This window comes from Electrona antarctica (genome assembly GCF_951216825.1).
Source record: "Electrona antarctica genome assembly, chromosome: 15".
Lineage (NCBI taxonomy): Eukaryota > Metazoa > Chordata > Actinopteri > Myctophiformes > Myctophidae > Electrona > Electrona antarctica.
This window is the reverse complement of record NC_136796.1, coordinates 15,034,135-15,048,873: the sequence shown is the minus strand read 5'-3', so window position 1 is coordinate 15,048,873 and position 14,739 is coordinate 15,034,135. Positions and strand designations below refer to the sequence as shown.

The following is a 14,739-nucleotide window of genomic DNA, read 5'->3' as shown; positions in this document are numbered from 1 at the left end:
CAGACACTGTTTAAGGAAGGTGCTGGGGTCCTGTTCCTGGGGGCAGGGGGGGTCTAAATACCCTTACAGCTCCATTTTGTTACATTTGTACACTCAAGCGCTCGGGTGGCGTAGTGGTAAATATAATATTGATAATTGGTCATTGCATGTATTCCTGCAGGCTGTCAGCAGGCCAGGGAGGGGAGGGAAGCCAGGCGGCGAGGGTGATATTGGTCATTGCATGTATTCCTGCAGGCTGTCAGCAGGCCAGGGAGGGGAGGGAAGCCAGGCGGCGAGGCCGCGAGGGTGATATTGGTCATTGCATGTATTCCTGCAGGCTGTCAGCAGGCCAGGGAGCGTTGGGCGGGAGGAGTAGGACGAAGGCCCCAAGTCCTCCCAGTGGGGGCTCCTCACTGGCAGGTGAGGTGAGTCAGTAGGATACAACAGCCGTGACAACACAGAAATGTGTGTGTGTGGGTGGAATTAATTGACGACTAAATTGGGGAGAAAAGGGGGGTAATTCTTTTTTTTTGCTAGGCTTAGTAGGCTACTCTAAAATGTATTACAAAACATTTAATAAAATGTACACTCAGATTTATGGGGTTCTTAATTCCAACTAAAAAGTCTGAGAACTTGAAGTGAGTACTTCAGCATCCGTCCATAGGACAACAGTACCCATGACCAACAGCGGGAGGCAGCAATATGCCAACTATGGGCCTATAGTCTGCCGGAAACTCCAAAGAGGAGAATACTACGAAGAAGAAAGAGGAGGACAGATCCATCATCGGTGGCTGAGCTTGTGTGTAAGCTTATGTCTAATATTAAGTTATAAAGTCGTGACCTTACGTGTTTTTGATACATCGGTAGAAGTTCTTTTTCGTTCTGGTTTAGAACATTTCAGCTGTGTCTTTTTTTCTTTTCTTCCCCGACTGTTTTTGTCTCAAACTAGCTAACGGTAGCTGGCTGGCTATGAGCTGCTCGAGTGTTGTGGTTGGTGGTTGGGTCAAGCCCTGTTTGTTAAAATAAATAAACATTTTCCCTTTTCCCGCCCAAACTAGTGATACTTAATTGAAAGTGGTTAGTGCTATTAATTTTGTTCGTTCTTCCAAATAATTATATTTATTAAAATCCAGGAATCCATGCACAGCATATTTGCATTCATTTGTATAGTAGGTAAAGCATAGCCCTAGCCTAGAATGACTGTTAGTGGCTGTAATTTCATGTATAACATGTGCATGAAATGTATATGTAATAATCAGCCATTCTAGGGCTAGGTAAATCATTAGGAAACCTAGCTCTGGTCCATAGCCTTCTACGATTCTGCCCTAGTAGAAGGCTATGGACCAGAGCTATAGGAAACCATGAAATGACTGTTCCAGTTCCACTGTGACTTGTTTACAAGCGATCCAATAACCACAACACACCAAATGATCACATCTGTGTCTGTATGTTTATATACTGTACATCTCATATCATTACATAGCAAACGTTGTTTTCTTCCAACATGGAGGATAAATAAATTGCATTCTATGAATGCATTCTGTGAAATGTCTATTATACTCCATCCAACGACGATCTCACTTGGTGAAAATAACTGATGTTAAGGCTTACAATGTGTTCTTTTGGACCGATGAGTGACTCGGTCATACTAAGAGTATAAATTAGGCTTTACTCTTCACCAGAGGGATTGTCATCATGGCTTTCCCGAGCGCCTTGACGGAGGAAGAGGAGTCCCTGCAGAAGAAATATGTTAAACTCAAAAAGAAGGTATTATTGCACTACACACTACCCTAATTGGACACTGTCTATCCATTAAGACCTGGCTGGAATGCATCTGTGTCACCTTAGCTTTTAACCACTTTAACTATTATTTTAGCTATTGAAAAATAGCAGATCTGTAAGCTCATAGCGCAACGCAGAGTGCCACGCTACGAGCTTGTAGATCTGCTATTTTTGAAAAATCATGAAAATGTGTGCAAATCTTTGAATATATATATATATATTCTTTAATAGCGAACATTTTTAACTAGAATGCTTCTGGGGGTCGCTGGAACAAAATATTTAGGGATGGGGGGTATGTGGCCAAATACATATAATTCTGGGGGTCCTTGACATTAACCCATTTTGGGTGGGAACCCCTTTTGGTGTTTTAAGCATTATTTTACACTTTAGCTATTGAAAAATAGCAGATCTAAAAGCTTGTAGATCTTGTAGAGCTTGTAGATCTGTTATTTTTGAAAAATCGTGAAAATGTGGAGCAAATCTTTATATATTCTTTCAGAGTGAACGTTTTTAACTAAAATATTTGCTTCTGGGGGGGGGGGGTCCCTGGAACAACATATTTTCAGATGGGGGTCCGTGGCCAATTACATATCATTTTTGGGTACAGACCACTGATACAGAAACATGAGGTATTTCAGAAAACTGTAAGAATTTAGAAGACATTTTTTAATTCTGACGTCAGGCCAAAATGGGTTAAATAGTAGAACCAGTGAGAAAACTGTTTTAGAAGACATTTGTAGAATCGGGTGGGTCCTCAGGTCTTTAGCATTCATTTTTGTCTTGTCCTTTGTTCAGAAAAAAGCCATTCAGGCTTTAAAGAAGCAGAGTTCAACCAACCAGACCAATCAGAGTGGCTTGAAACGAAGTAAGAGGCAATACATTAAGTGAATTGGTTAAGTTGCTCAGCAATTTAATGAAAGAGTCACTTGTTGTACTATAATCGTATCCAGGTAATTGTGGCATTGTTCAATCATCATTAGAATGCTTTCTAGTGGGAGGATGAGTCCTAGTTTTCAGTTTTCCCATGACTTGCACTCTTGCAATTATAGCTTGTGTTATAGCTTATTAACATGTTATTACATGAAATGTTCCTCCTTTTGTAGCGTTGTCCGACCAGCCTGTGGTTGACACGGCAACGGCGACAGAGCAGGCGAAGATGCTCATCAAATCTGGGGCCATTAGTGCCATCAAGTCGGAGAACAAAAACTCTGGCTTTAAACGGTCTCGACAACTAGAGATCAAGCTCAAGGTGAGATTATTTCTGGATTTGTGTGGATTTTATATTCATATTCCATTGTAGGTTTCGGGAATCTATGTCTTGGTGAACTGCCACAAATGGATAGCAAATCTATAAACATTAATAATACAAATTGTGGCTATTTCTACCTATTTCATGTTTTTGAGGGGCGCTAGCCCCTCCAATGCATGTCTTTTTAAGATTATATCATATGTAGGCCAAGTCTATGGGATTTTTATGTTTGCTTAGAGCACTCATGACGTATATCGCTTGCCAGCCAAATCTATGGACTTTGAGGATATTACAATGTTTGTTTAGAGCACTTATGAAGTAAACCGTTTGCCAGCCAAGTCTATGGACTTTAATGTTTGTTTATGGCACTAAATGACGACGTAAGCCGATATAAATACAGTGGGCGACCTTACTTCACATGAGTGTGATTTTTGAGTGGCGCTAGCGCCTCCAAAAAGTGGTCTACATATCTTTTGAAGATTACGTCATATGGCAGGCATTGGCAGCCAAGTCTATGAGATTTTTTTTTGTTTGTTTAGAGCACTTAAAGTTAAGTTATGACGTAAATTGTTTTGCCAGCCAAGTCTTTAATGTTTGTTTAGGACACTAAATGACAATGTAAGACGTCACTTGGCCGGAATAAAAAGTCGATATTCTTGACTGCCACCTCGTCATGTAGCAGCCAAGTCTATGGACTCCCCCTGGCTGTGACGTACAAAAGCAAAAATGACACCCGTGTGAAGTGAGGGGCGCTCTAACCGCTCTTATCATTATACATCATCATACTGTATTACATCATCTCATGAACAACTGAATTTGTGATTGGTTCGCCCATTTGCTCGTCTACATGTTGCCACAAATTTCAAGTCATATTTGACGGACATATGACATTTTCAATGGCGGGGACAAAAGCTGTATATAGGAATCACACCCGTGTGAAGTGAGGGGTGCTCGCCTCTTACCATTATACAGATTCATCTCATGAAAAACTGAATTTGTATAATGACTACATATGACGTAAAGTTTCCCTTCATTGTCAATGGCATTTAATGTTTGTCATATTTGACATATGACCTAATTTCTCCTTTCATTGCCAATGGCAAATATGAGACGTGTGTGGACAAAAGCTTTATATAGGCTAGTGCCCTAATAAAAAAGGCACTCCTCACTTCACACAAGTGTGATTTTATTTGTACTCACATGGCTCCGCATTCCCCACAGGACCCAGAGAAAGGCTCAGTTCCAGCTTTCTTACCATTCCAAAGGAGCATCTCTACAGATGAAGAACAAGCCGAGGTATGGTAGAACAAATGTAATGCAGCCTGAATAACTGCAGATTATATTGTCACTGCATAAAACAAGAACTTATATTTTTCCACATTTCTAGGCGATCAAGAGAGCCCATAGAAAATCGCTGTATGAGAGGTAATGTGTCAAATCTTCAATACATAATTGATCACGTTTCATATATCATCTGAAACAGTGTATACGCCTATACGGGTCACTCTACCATCTCTCGCTTTGTGCTCCTGCAGCTTTGTAACCCCTGGTGAACGGGGTGAACGGCCTCGGGTGGTGGAGGAGGAGGAGGAGGAGGTCGTAGGGGGAATGCCGCCGCCGCCGCCCAGCCGTGACCCGGACAAAGACCGCGATAGGGACCGTGAGCGAGAGATGGACAGAGACAGAGAGCGGGATCGAGAGAGAGACCGTGACAGAGGCAGGGACAGGGACAGGGAGCGTGATCGGGACCGAGAGAGGGACCGCAGCCGAGACAGGGAACGCGAGCGGGACCGAGAAAGAGACAGAGATGGACCATTCAGACGTGAGTAGAATAGATATACACTGCAAAAGGCCTCTGTGTTAGTTTAGCTCTAACTTCGGATCCCAGACTTGTTGAAGAAAAAAGTGAATAGAAAGTGTCTGGGCCACTGACTGAATGGGGCAGGCAGGAGCTGTTCACAAAGGGGAAAAACGACATATTTTTGAGTGGTGTAAACCACTCCTACAACTGGCTTTTTTTGAGTGGTGTAAACCACTCCTACAACTGGCTTTGTTAGTTTACGTGTCTGTCCGTACCAAAAAAATCACACCCGTGTGAACTGAGTGGTGTAAGGTCTTATATAGACTGATCAGCTGTGGTCTGACGTAATGAAATCACACCCGTGTGAACTGGGTGACCATAGCAACCATGCTCATTTTTTGGTACGAACAGACAGACAGACAGACAGACAGACACGTAAACTAACAAAGCCAGTTGTAGGAGTGGTTTACACCACTCAAAAATGAGCATGGTTGCTATGGTCACCCAGTTCACCCGGGTGTGATTTCAGCTTTGTTAGTTTACGTGTCTGTTCGTACCAAAAAATGAGCATGGTTGCTATGGTCACCAGGGGCCAGTTCACACGGGTGTGATTTCATTACGTCAGACATTACGTCAGACCACAGTTGATCAGTCTATATAAGACCTTACACCACTCAGTTCACACGGGTGTGATTTTTTAGTTACATCAAGGGTTTTGAACATGCTAATGATCACAGAATGTCAGATTTTCTGCCATTATCCCTTCTGTGTCTCTCCATCTCTAATGGTCTCCCACCCTCACCTAAGAAGTTTTTGTCTTGGAGTCAAAGGTCCAGTAATGTGCAATTGTGTGAATCAGGCATTACAAAACAAAGAGGATTAATATCCAGCAAGACTTTCGTGACTAAATAAAGGTTTTAAAAACGCTTGTAACTGTCATTTCCTTCCACTGTCTCTTTAGGGTCAGACTCGTTCCCGGAGCGGAGAGGGGCACGTAAGGGAAATACAGTGTATGTCTATGGCTCTGGGCTGGTGGAGGACAGCCTGCGATCTGCCTTCTCTCAACATGGCAACATCATTGACTTGAGAGTGGACAACCCACGCAAGTACATATCCATCAAAACCGAAAGCACTGTTGTACATCTGTGATTGCAAATGCATTCATAATATTCACAACTGAATAATATTGCACTGTAAAATAAGATTGCAGACTGCAAAGAGTAATTTATACTCTGTTGTGCACCAGTGTTAGCTGATATACAACCTCACAACATGTCACAATGCACCGTGAGCTTGGGTATTTTCAGTGAACGACATGCGCAGGCCTGGTGCCTGGGGGGGGGGGAGGCACCTTTACCCAGTCAAGATTTGTTTTCAAAGGGCGCACGCCACTTACAGTAGCACAGAACGCACCACAGTGCACAGACAGGCACCGAGCGCCCATAGGTATGCAAATGTATGGCTGCCCCCTCTACTTATGCAAATGCCCCCTATAACATTGTCTCCACCCACCGGGCCTGGACACGCGTTGTGCAGGCCCACGTAGTATAAATCAGGCAAAAATGTCTACGTTTCTTGTATTTTACATGACATTTCTGATTCTGTCTCCCAGCTGTGCATTCATCACCTTTGAGAAGATGGAGTCTGCTGACACAGCTGTAGCTGAGGTTGGTACAGTGGGGCCAGTTCAGCGCAAAGATTCATTCAGAGACAAAAGCGTAGTAGAACATCACAGAGAATAAGTGAACCGTCTCAGAACATCTCATGCCAGGTCATGGCATCTCAAGAGGAATGTGCAGCCCATATGAAAAATTAGATGTTATGGAAGCAGTTTAATGCATGTGTGTAACACCTTTTCTGTTTTCTAGATAGTTTTAGAATGTTCACAATCACACATCTTAAAAAAAAAGAAAAAGGTTTGCAAGGACTCAGCAATTTAATTTCATGTTGTGACTCTTTGATATAAAATGGCCGTTAGTTACATTGTAAAACAAATGTTGCACAAAAACATTGTGTGATTATGTTTTTGTAATTTGAATATAATAAATCTCTTCTACTTTTGTTTTTATTACAGTTGAATGGAACCACTGTTGGAGACATTCACATCAAAGTTAGCATCGCCAGGAAACAGCCTATGCTGGATGCAGCTACTGGAAAATCAGTGTGGGCTTCCTTAGGTAAAAAAAGAAAAGAAATTGCATTTTTAAGGCACAAGTCCATCAAATTATCATGTCATGCGACCAAACGTATGCTCAACTGAAAATCCGAATAGCATCAACTTCCAGTTGAATATACATTGATTTTGTCATACATGTTCGTTAGACTATGTGTAAGTGTCACCGTACTTGCTGGTTTAACTTCTTTGCCTTCACCACTGTCTTTTGTTTTTACAGCTGTGCAGAACAGTGCCAAAGGCTCATATCGAGACAAGAGGAACCAAGTTGTATATAGTGAAGAGAACCTATTTCTATGAGAACCTAATGGTCGACCCCCACCCCCCGCATTTAAGTTTGTATACTATTGTGCTAGCTGAGTTTTATTTTTTGTGACATTGTTTCAGGAGAAATGCAAAATATCTCTGAGGTCCTTTTGGCTACTTTAAGTGACATGGTCAAATAACTGTAACTTTGTATATCATTGCTTTGTATTTGAAGCCAGATATTTTGGTTTGTGGAGTCCACTAAAAACATGTTTTACACACTTTTGTGAGACCTTGACTCAAAAACACATAAATAGCAACTTACGTCTTACAAATGTAATGTCTCATTGCTTTAACATGTGTACAGCAACCATTTGTTTTCATGGGATACAGCATTCAACGATCTCAACAATTATATAACATGTCGAGTTCTATACAACATTATGTCTGGGAAGAACAAGTGTCATGCATCATTATGCCATCAGTCCAGGAGTATTCTCATAGTTGTAGTCTCTTGAGCCACATTGTTGACAGCTCCACACAATTTTCAAATGCTTCCATCTGTGCAACGGAACCGGTAATGAGTTGGGGTATGACTTCTGTCATTTTGCCCTACTGTAAATAAATGTAGTCTAAGCATAATATAGCTTGCCTTGATGCTTAGGAAATATGGAAATAAAAAATATATTTTTAAAGATTATAGATACATAGGACGGCTTCATTTCTCTGCTTTCAGGAGGTGTAGTTCCAGACTATATCGCATTCTAAAGATTGTAGGTGAGGTCTGTCGACAGCTTCTGACTTGAGGTTAATTCAGGGCAGATTCACACTGAGTCTGTTTGATTCAAACTGTTCCAGAATATGATTGTCTGGTCCCCACTGGCCATGATTCACATTAGCCTTGATTCTTCCGCACCCGAGTACACTTCATTCAACGATGTCACATTGCATCTATTCATATCCGAGTACACTTCAATCGGTCCCGGGAATGGTTGGGTACGGCATCACATCTGCCAAGTGGTCCCGAGTGCGCACCTGGGACCAGTGTGAATCTGCCCTAAGAATGCAACTGATGGAGGACAAACCTCTCCTGACACAACAGGTTGGCACTTTACTTTTCCAGATTCTGCAGTCTGTATAAATTTGGCACAGTATAAATAAACACCCCTCACATTTGTCAAAATGGCCATATGGCAAATGTTAATTAATGAATAGTTGCTGTGTGTAGGCCATATGGCAAATGTTAATTAATGAAGTTGCTGTGTGTACCCTCGTGAGGTTTATGTAAAATATGTACACAGTATATTTTAGACAAGCAGTTCCCAAAAAGATGACTCCAGTTATTTTATTTACACTTTTACATGAGGCACTTTTTTTTTTAATTCTACGCCATATTACATAATTTTTACCCAAACTATGTAGTCCATATTGACAGTCACTACTTGCCAGTCAGTAAGAAAGAGATTGACCTACATATCTTGTATATTGTGTTTTTGTGACTTTTCAGAGCTGCCCTTGACATTTCCAATATAGGACAGGATCGATATCTGGACTGACTTTCACTAGCAAAGAAACATGGGATTAACAAACTACTTCTTACGTAAAATGCCAGCCTTGTGTACTGAAGTCTGTAACCATGTGCATCAACATCAAAACCTCTACTTTAGGCCCAAACCGCAACAATGCAACTGCAACAAAACCGTTTTTATTACATGTCAATGGCAGTTGCAACTCCTTGCAACTGCCATTGGGGGTAATTTTTCATGCAACTAGCGAATCTGGTGCAGTTTGGGCCTTAGATTGTGTGTGGATGCCATACACACATTCTAATAGGTTTCTGATCATTTAAATTCCATGGTCCAAATGTAGGCATATAGTACTTTATTACCTCCCCCAAGGTTGTTACCGGTATGTATTGACACTTCTTCCAAAGAAGTGTCATATCAGTGATTATGCAACATCATGTTTGTTTTCCAGTAACATGTTTCAAGTAGATTTGACTTGTCTAGCAGACTATTGTCTAGCATTTTGATTAGACTGAGCCCCATGCTTCCCTGTCATCACCAAATATTATATTATGTACACTTTTCAAATTGAATGAAGACTGACTTCAATACTATAACGTTCATCAATGATAAACTTTATAGTCAATGTTTAGAAGTTGCTTCAGGCCGGGGAGGTAAAAAGTACAATATATCCCACTCCTTCAGCTGAAAATATGATCCATCACGATTATTGGAAATTTCATTCATTTCAAAAGATTTTAAGGTAACAACCAGAGAAGGCAGAAATATTTGACTGGAGGTACACTGTCACTGAACTCAATCTTTAGTGCTGCTCAGAACTCAAAGTAGCATTTTTGAGGGGTGCTAGCCCCTTCTATACACAGGTTTAATGTTTGTCTTTAGTTCACTTAGTTTAGAGTTGTAAACGCATTGACAATGAAGGGAAAATGTACGTCATAATGTGTCGTTTACGTCATTGTCTCTTTATTGTTAATGGCGTTACATCACCTAATGAACATGAGTTAGACTTTAATATATTAGCACCCCTCACTTCACACGGGTGTGATTTTTCTAATGTATCGACTGGGTGGAGCTGGAGACTGGCTGCAAACACCCTTTCATGTAGAATAACCTTTATTTCTATGAAACATTTTAGAAGCCTTTTTAAAAGCTGTTCCCAGCACAGCTGTAGTTAATTTAGATGAAACATAAAAAAAATCCTCAGTTGTGGCTGCTTTCTGGTCTAGTCTGGAGTGTTCAAACATTTGGGGCATTCTATTGTATTCTTGTTCTCATTGACCTTCCAGTTGTCCAATGCCACCATGGACTATGATGTTTGCTCAGTGACCAGGCATTCTTGCTCTTCCTCTCTCACTCGCTCTGCAGCCTGTTCTCTCTCCCTCTCTTCCTGCTCGTGTAAGGAGTTTTGACCCGTGGTTTTCCCATGCTGCTCCTTGAGGTGGCGCCTCAAGGCTGGCTTGTGGGCGAACCGTGCGTGGCAGTAGGCGCAGTGGTGCGGGCGCTCGCCACTGTGCAGGTTCATGTGGTCGATCAGAGTGGACTTCTGGGTGAAGGTCTTGTAGCAGAGGGGGCACTGGTGGGACTTGCCGGCTCCACGGTGGACGGCCATGTGCCGGGTGAGGTTGACAGAGTGGTGGAAGTGCTTGCCACAGCAGGGGCAAGAATACAGCATGTGGGTGGCGCGGGAGTGTATGGTCAGGGAGCTCACAGAAGGGAACGTCATCCCACAGTGCTCGCAGATCACAGGCCCCGAAGCGCTGGAGGTGGACCCCACCACCGCCACAGACTCGTCCCCTCCCTCGTCTGTGGGAACCGCGCCCAGTCCAGAACTCCCCTCTCCGGCGTTACTGGACTCGTCCAAGGGGTACTGTCCCATACTGTTTGCAGCCAATGGCGTGACTTCCTCTCCCTGAGCCTCTCCCATACTGAAGTCCATCTGTGGGAGGTCGACCGACAGGTAATTACCCGTCTTTAGCCCTTCTTGGCTGTAGTCCAACCCGAAGCCACCTCCAATCCCGGAGGTGGCTAGGTGCCACATGTCCTGGTGGGGAGGGACGCCTTGAGGCCTCCTCTCCTGGGACGCGACCCACTTCCACCTCTTGAAACCCCTCCCCCTGCCTCTTCCGCGGGCAACTTTAGGCTCTGACGGTCGACGCTTGAAGGCACGAAGCCCTTCCATTGCGAATCCTCCCCTTGACAGACTTGAGTTATTAATATCATGTTCTGAGGGATTCAAGCCACATTCACCTCCTCCAACTAAGACGCCGTCTGTCTCCGAGTAACACGCACCCTGAGGCCCGTCCGAGGGACCCCCTCCTGGGTCTCTCCTGTTCTGCTCCTCCTCCTCAGGGAGGTACACAGTGTACACACCGTACTCCTCCTGTCTGGAGGACTGCTCCTCCTCATCTGAGCCATTCACCTGGAACAGCATTTGACAATGAAGATTGAGTATCCTCCTGATTCATGTCAAATTCATGTCAATAGTACAAACCACTAAAATAAGCATTGATAAAGTGTGGGATTTGAGAGAGATATGGTTCCTGTTACATACAAAAACAATCATGTTAATCACTACATTTTGGAATTTACCAGCTTCCTGCCACACTTTGCTGTCTCACAAATTCACACACTTACCTTAATCGTTGTCTCATCCAGCAAGGGACTAGGACACTTGTCAGAGTTATCCTCTACATCCTGGGAACATAATACAGGGCTGTGCGGCTGCACAGAGGGTGGATGGCCAACAGGGGGTGCACTGCCACTAACAATTGCTGGGCGAGACTGGCTCTCTTCGGTCTTCACCTGGAAGAAAATAACACTACTTGTTAATATTGTTGCAGTGATAAGCCAGTTTCTGAACTGGAACCAAAACAAGGATTAGACAGAGATGTGCCTCGCGTGACATTATGGCACAATTTGTACAAAAAATACATCATATCAATACACACTTTTCCACTATTTAGTCAGATAGTGTTAAGTGACTGACCCTTGGCAAATTGGGTGTCCTTGGTTGCATGTACTTTTTTAGGGCTCCTCTGCACCGCTCAACGATATGTTCCATCTGCAGATAGCTGGCAGCTGTCAGGTAGTTGACAATCTCCTCAGGGTTGAACTGCAGTACACCGGTGTAACAGGACTGGAGCAAGTCACAAACCACTGTGGAGCTATGCAGCATTGACACCTGTATGTACATATGAAATATGAAAAACATTAAAAAGAAAAGTGAGAGGCAGAGGTATAAGACAGATAGATGTCCATGTTCTGGCTACATTATCTAATGACGTAACCAACATCAAAACTTGACCTTATATAAACCTACAAATGTCACTGGTGTGGGTGTGTGTCCAGTCTGGCTGACAGGTAGGTATGCTTGGCATTCCTCATGGAAAGCCATTTTATTTCTCAGAGGCTGGTATGTTATAAAAATTATAAAATACCCTTTTCAAAATTTGTACAATGAATATCATTTATTAATTCAATTTACAATTAAGGGATTTAGCAGACGCTCTTGATCCAGAGCAATTTTCAGTAAGCAATAATACTTGGTAATACATAATAATTGTCATCAAGAATCACAAGGAAGCTAAGAGTAGAATATCTGTACAATGAAACTATGCATATACACTATAGAGTGCTATGTCTACATAAAATGCTATCTAAATTACATAAGTTGAACCTTTGCATGCACCTGAAGGTCGTCGAGGCTAGGGCAAGTGGTGTGGGCTAAGATGGAATATGAAGAGGTGGTTTTCAGACTAAGGGCCGATTCATACTCCTATTTTACCGCTGTTTCGGCGCTGTACTGCCGAAATGATTTCGGCTCGTCAGAAATTTTCAGTAGCACCGAAGAGCTGACTTTAGGACGGTATACCCGCCCCCCCGAACCTCAAATGACGTCACATTGTAGGCTCTACAGAGCCGAACAGACTTTTATTCGGCTCTAAAATAGGAGTATGAATCGGCCCTAAAGCGGAAAATTGGGAGTGAGTCTGCAGTTCTGATTGCAATGGGAAGTTCATTCCATAGTTTTGGAGCCAGAAGGGAGAAGAGTTTGGGACGTGTGGAGCGTTGTCCTGGCTTTTGAATGTTCTGCTTGGGATGCTGTTAACTTGTGACTGGACTGGTTAATCGCAGAGTAGAATATACAGTACATAACAGATGCATTCAACCCGAAAGCCTGAGTTACAGTATATCTAGTTGCATGCTTGCTTAGTATAGTTAGTTAGTTGCATCTTGTCTGGGGCACTATGCATACATAACATATTAACATCTATTATATCATGCCCACCTGTAGCTTGGCAGAAGGGTTTAGGAGGAACTGGTCCCTTAGGAACGGTGAGCAGGCAGCCAGCACCACTTTATGACCTCTGAATGTCTGATTGTTGCTGGCGACAATGGTGACATCACAGAAATGCTGATGGGACCTCAGTGAATTCATGTGATTCAGGGTTGTGTCCCCGTGGCCAGGCAAGCGGAAGCACAGCATCTCCATCTTGTATCTCTATGACTTGGGGTACAACTACAAGAAACAGGTGTAGCAAGTTGGCCTCAGTATGGGGGGTGAATACATTGGTAATAACATCAGAAAACACATGAACATCTTATTTATTAGCTGATTTGACGTGTGGGCTTGAGAGATAGTTATTGAGGAGTAACCTAGCAATGTAAAAGAAAGAATATCTCCAAGGTGAAGTGATGCTGAACTGGACCAAAACAGATCTCAAGCATGCGGCTGACTGCTGGGGTATTTCCATGCTGATTGATTGATTGATTGAAATATTTATTAACAGTTTGCAGAATTACAGTACATTTCAAGCACAAACTCAATACAAAGACTGTTAACTGTGAGTGGACGACCCAATTAAGCATTACACTTGTTTACAAGAGGGTCCACCATGTTCAATTCATCAAAACATTTAGAGAAGTACAAATAGACACTTCTATATAGTCAAAGAACAGAACAGGAATTCATCATAGAGGTAAAAAGGGAAAATAAACATACAGTGAGGGAAAAAAGGGGGGATTCAGATTTTTACGGGGGCCAGTTTCGAATTGCAGCCGTCCGTAGGTGCCCTTTGAGAGCGGTTTTGAAGGAGTCAAGGGATTCGCATGTCTTAATGACTGTTGGTAGGGCGTTCCACATTTTGGTGGCATAGGAGCGAAAATAATTTAGTCCCTTGTTTGTGCCGAATCTGGGTTGTACATGGTTCGTTGCACTCCCTCTGGTGTTGTGGGTGTGGACTTCGTTAACATTAAGGAAGTATCTAGACAGGTACATGGGTATCTTGGTGGAGTATCGAATCTTGTGGACCAGACCCATTGCAAGATGCTCTACTCTACTCTGTCGTTGACCCTAAACCATCCCAGAATGCTGATGAGACTAGCCCCAACAACACCTTCTGTGCTGCTGATGCTAGCCCAAAGCAAAGCCTTATTTCGAAAATAGGCTTAAATAGCCGATCTACAAACTCCACAAAGCGTCGCATCGACAGTTGTGTCAACTTGTGTGAGCTTTTAGGTCGGCTGTTTTCTGCGCGCAGCACTAGTACGTTACGTTACTTGGCCCATTGAAGGTTAGCAAGCTAGCTATTTTTTTGTTGCTGAATTGCATGGCTGGCTGATTATGAGACAAGAGAAGAACAGTCACATTTTATAGGCACTCACCGGCGGTGAACTCTCTCTGATGTGATGTTGTAAATTTATTTTTAAATGATCGACAGCCTTCAACCTTTCAACACTTGGCTGTTAAAGAGTGGAACATCTTTAATACATAGCCACACACACCTATCTGTTTACTTCTGGCCCGTCTGGTTTGGTTCGCCTTCCGTCATCATAACACACGCACACACACAACCAAACGGTTCAGTCGCGACTCGCTGTCCGTCAACTGACTCGGAATCGGTTTTGTGAGCCGAGTCCTGCAACGGTCCCCTGAACAAAACACACAAGCAGACTGACTTCTGATCTGTCTGTCTTGTGTCAC

General features: G+C 42.9%; 2 protein-coding genes across 6 annotated transcripts; one reads left to right on the top strand and one right to left on the bottom strand.

The window, feature by feature from the left end:
* The first annotated feature begins 664 nt into the window (after positions 1-664).
* nelfe (negative elongation factor complex member E) lies at positions 665-7,509 on the top strand. Of its 3 annotated transcripts, none has more exons than XM_079521771.1 (11): positions 665-782; positions 1,662-1,746; positions 2,557-2,626; positions 2,865-3,010; positions 4,232-4,306; positions 4,398-4,435; positions 4,546-4,832; positions 5,773-5,917; positions 6,424-6,478; positions 6,886-6,988; positions 7,205-7,509. In XM_079521771.1, the coding sequence occupies exons 2-11, from the start codon at positions 1,675-1,677 to the stop codon at positions 7,282-7,284; spliced, it is 1,071 nt and encodes a 356-aa protein (XP_079377897.1). In that variant the 5' UTR covers positions 665-782; positions 1,662-1,674; the 3' UTR covers positions 7,285-7,509. The 3 variants fall into 3 exon arrangements, with proteins under 3 accessions (XP_079377897.1, XP_079377898.1, XP_079377899.1); XM_079521772.1 differs by having other exon boundaries at positions 684-778; XM_079521773.1 differs by having other exon boundaries at positions 737-788.
* A 3-nt stretch (positions 7,510-7,512) lies between these two features.
* On the bottom strand, positions 7,513-14,720 carry LOC306937804 (uncharacterized protein). 3 transcript variants are annotated; one of them, XR_013791657.1, is made up of 6 exons: positions 14,421-14,720; positions 13,045-13,275; positions 11,743-11,937; positions 11,391-11,558; positions 8,059-11,175; positions 7,513-7,994 (listed from the first exon to the last, which is right to left on the bottom strand). XR_013791657.1 is itself a non-coding variant. In XM_079521769.1 (5 exons), the coding sequence occupies exons 2-5, from the start codon at positions 13,246-13,248 to the stop codon at positions 10,063-10,065; spliced, it is 1,680 nt and encodes a 559-aa protein (XP_079377895.1). In that variant the 5' UTR covers positions 13,249-13,275; positions 14,421-14,720; the 3' UTR covers positions 7,513-10,062. The 3 variants fall into 3 exon arrangements, 2 of the variants coding, with proteins under 2 accessions (XP_079377895.1, XP_079377896.1); XM_079521769.1 differs by having other exon boundaries at positions 7,513-11,175; XM_079521770.1 differs by having other exon boundaries at positions 7,513-11,175; positions 14,541-14,720.
* Positions 14,721-14,739: the final 19 nt, after the last annotated feature.

What these genes read in the sequence shown, in the direction of transcription:
- nelfe (XM_079521771.1), top strand. Translation starts at nt 1,675, where the DNA reads ATGGCTTTCCCGAGCGCCTTGACGGAGGAAGAGGAGTCCCTGCAGAAG. An exon ending in AACTAGAGATCAAGCTCAAG is followed by an intron (nt 3,011 to 4,231) that starts GTGAGATTATTT and finishes CATTCCCCACAG; the next exon opens with GACCCAGAGAAAGGCTCAGT. An exon ending in CAGAGATGGACCATTCAGAC is followed by an intron (nt 4,833 to 5,772) that starts GTGAGTAGAATA and finishes CTGTCTCTTTAG; the next exon opens with GGTCAGACTCGTTCCCGGAG.
- LOC306937804 (XM_079521769.1), bottom strand. Translation starts at nt 13,248, where the DNA reads ATGGAGATGCTGTGCTTCCGCTTGCCTGGCCACGGGGACACAACCCTG. An exon ending in ACCCTTCTGCCAAGCTACAG is followed by an intron (nt 11,938 to 13,044) that starts GTGGGCATGATA and finishes ATGTACATACAG; the next exon opens with GTGTCAATGCTGCATAGCTC. An exon ending in TGGATGAGACAACGATTAAG is followed by an intron (nt 11,176 to 11,390) that starts GTAAGTGTGTGA and finishes ATGCTGTTCCAG; the next exon opens with GTGAATGGCTCAGATGAGGA.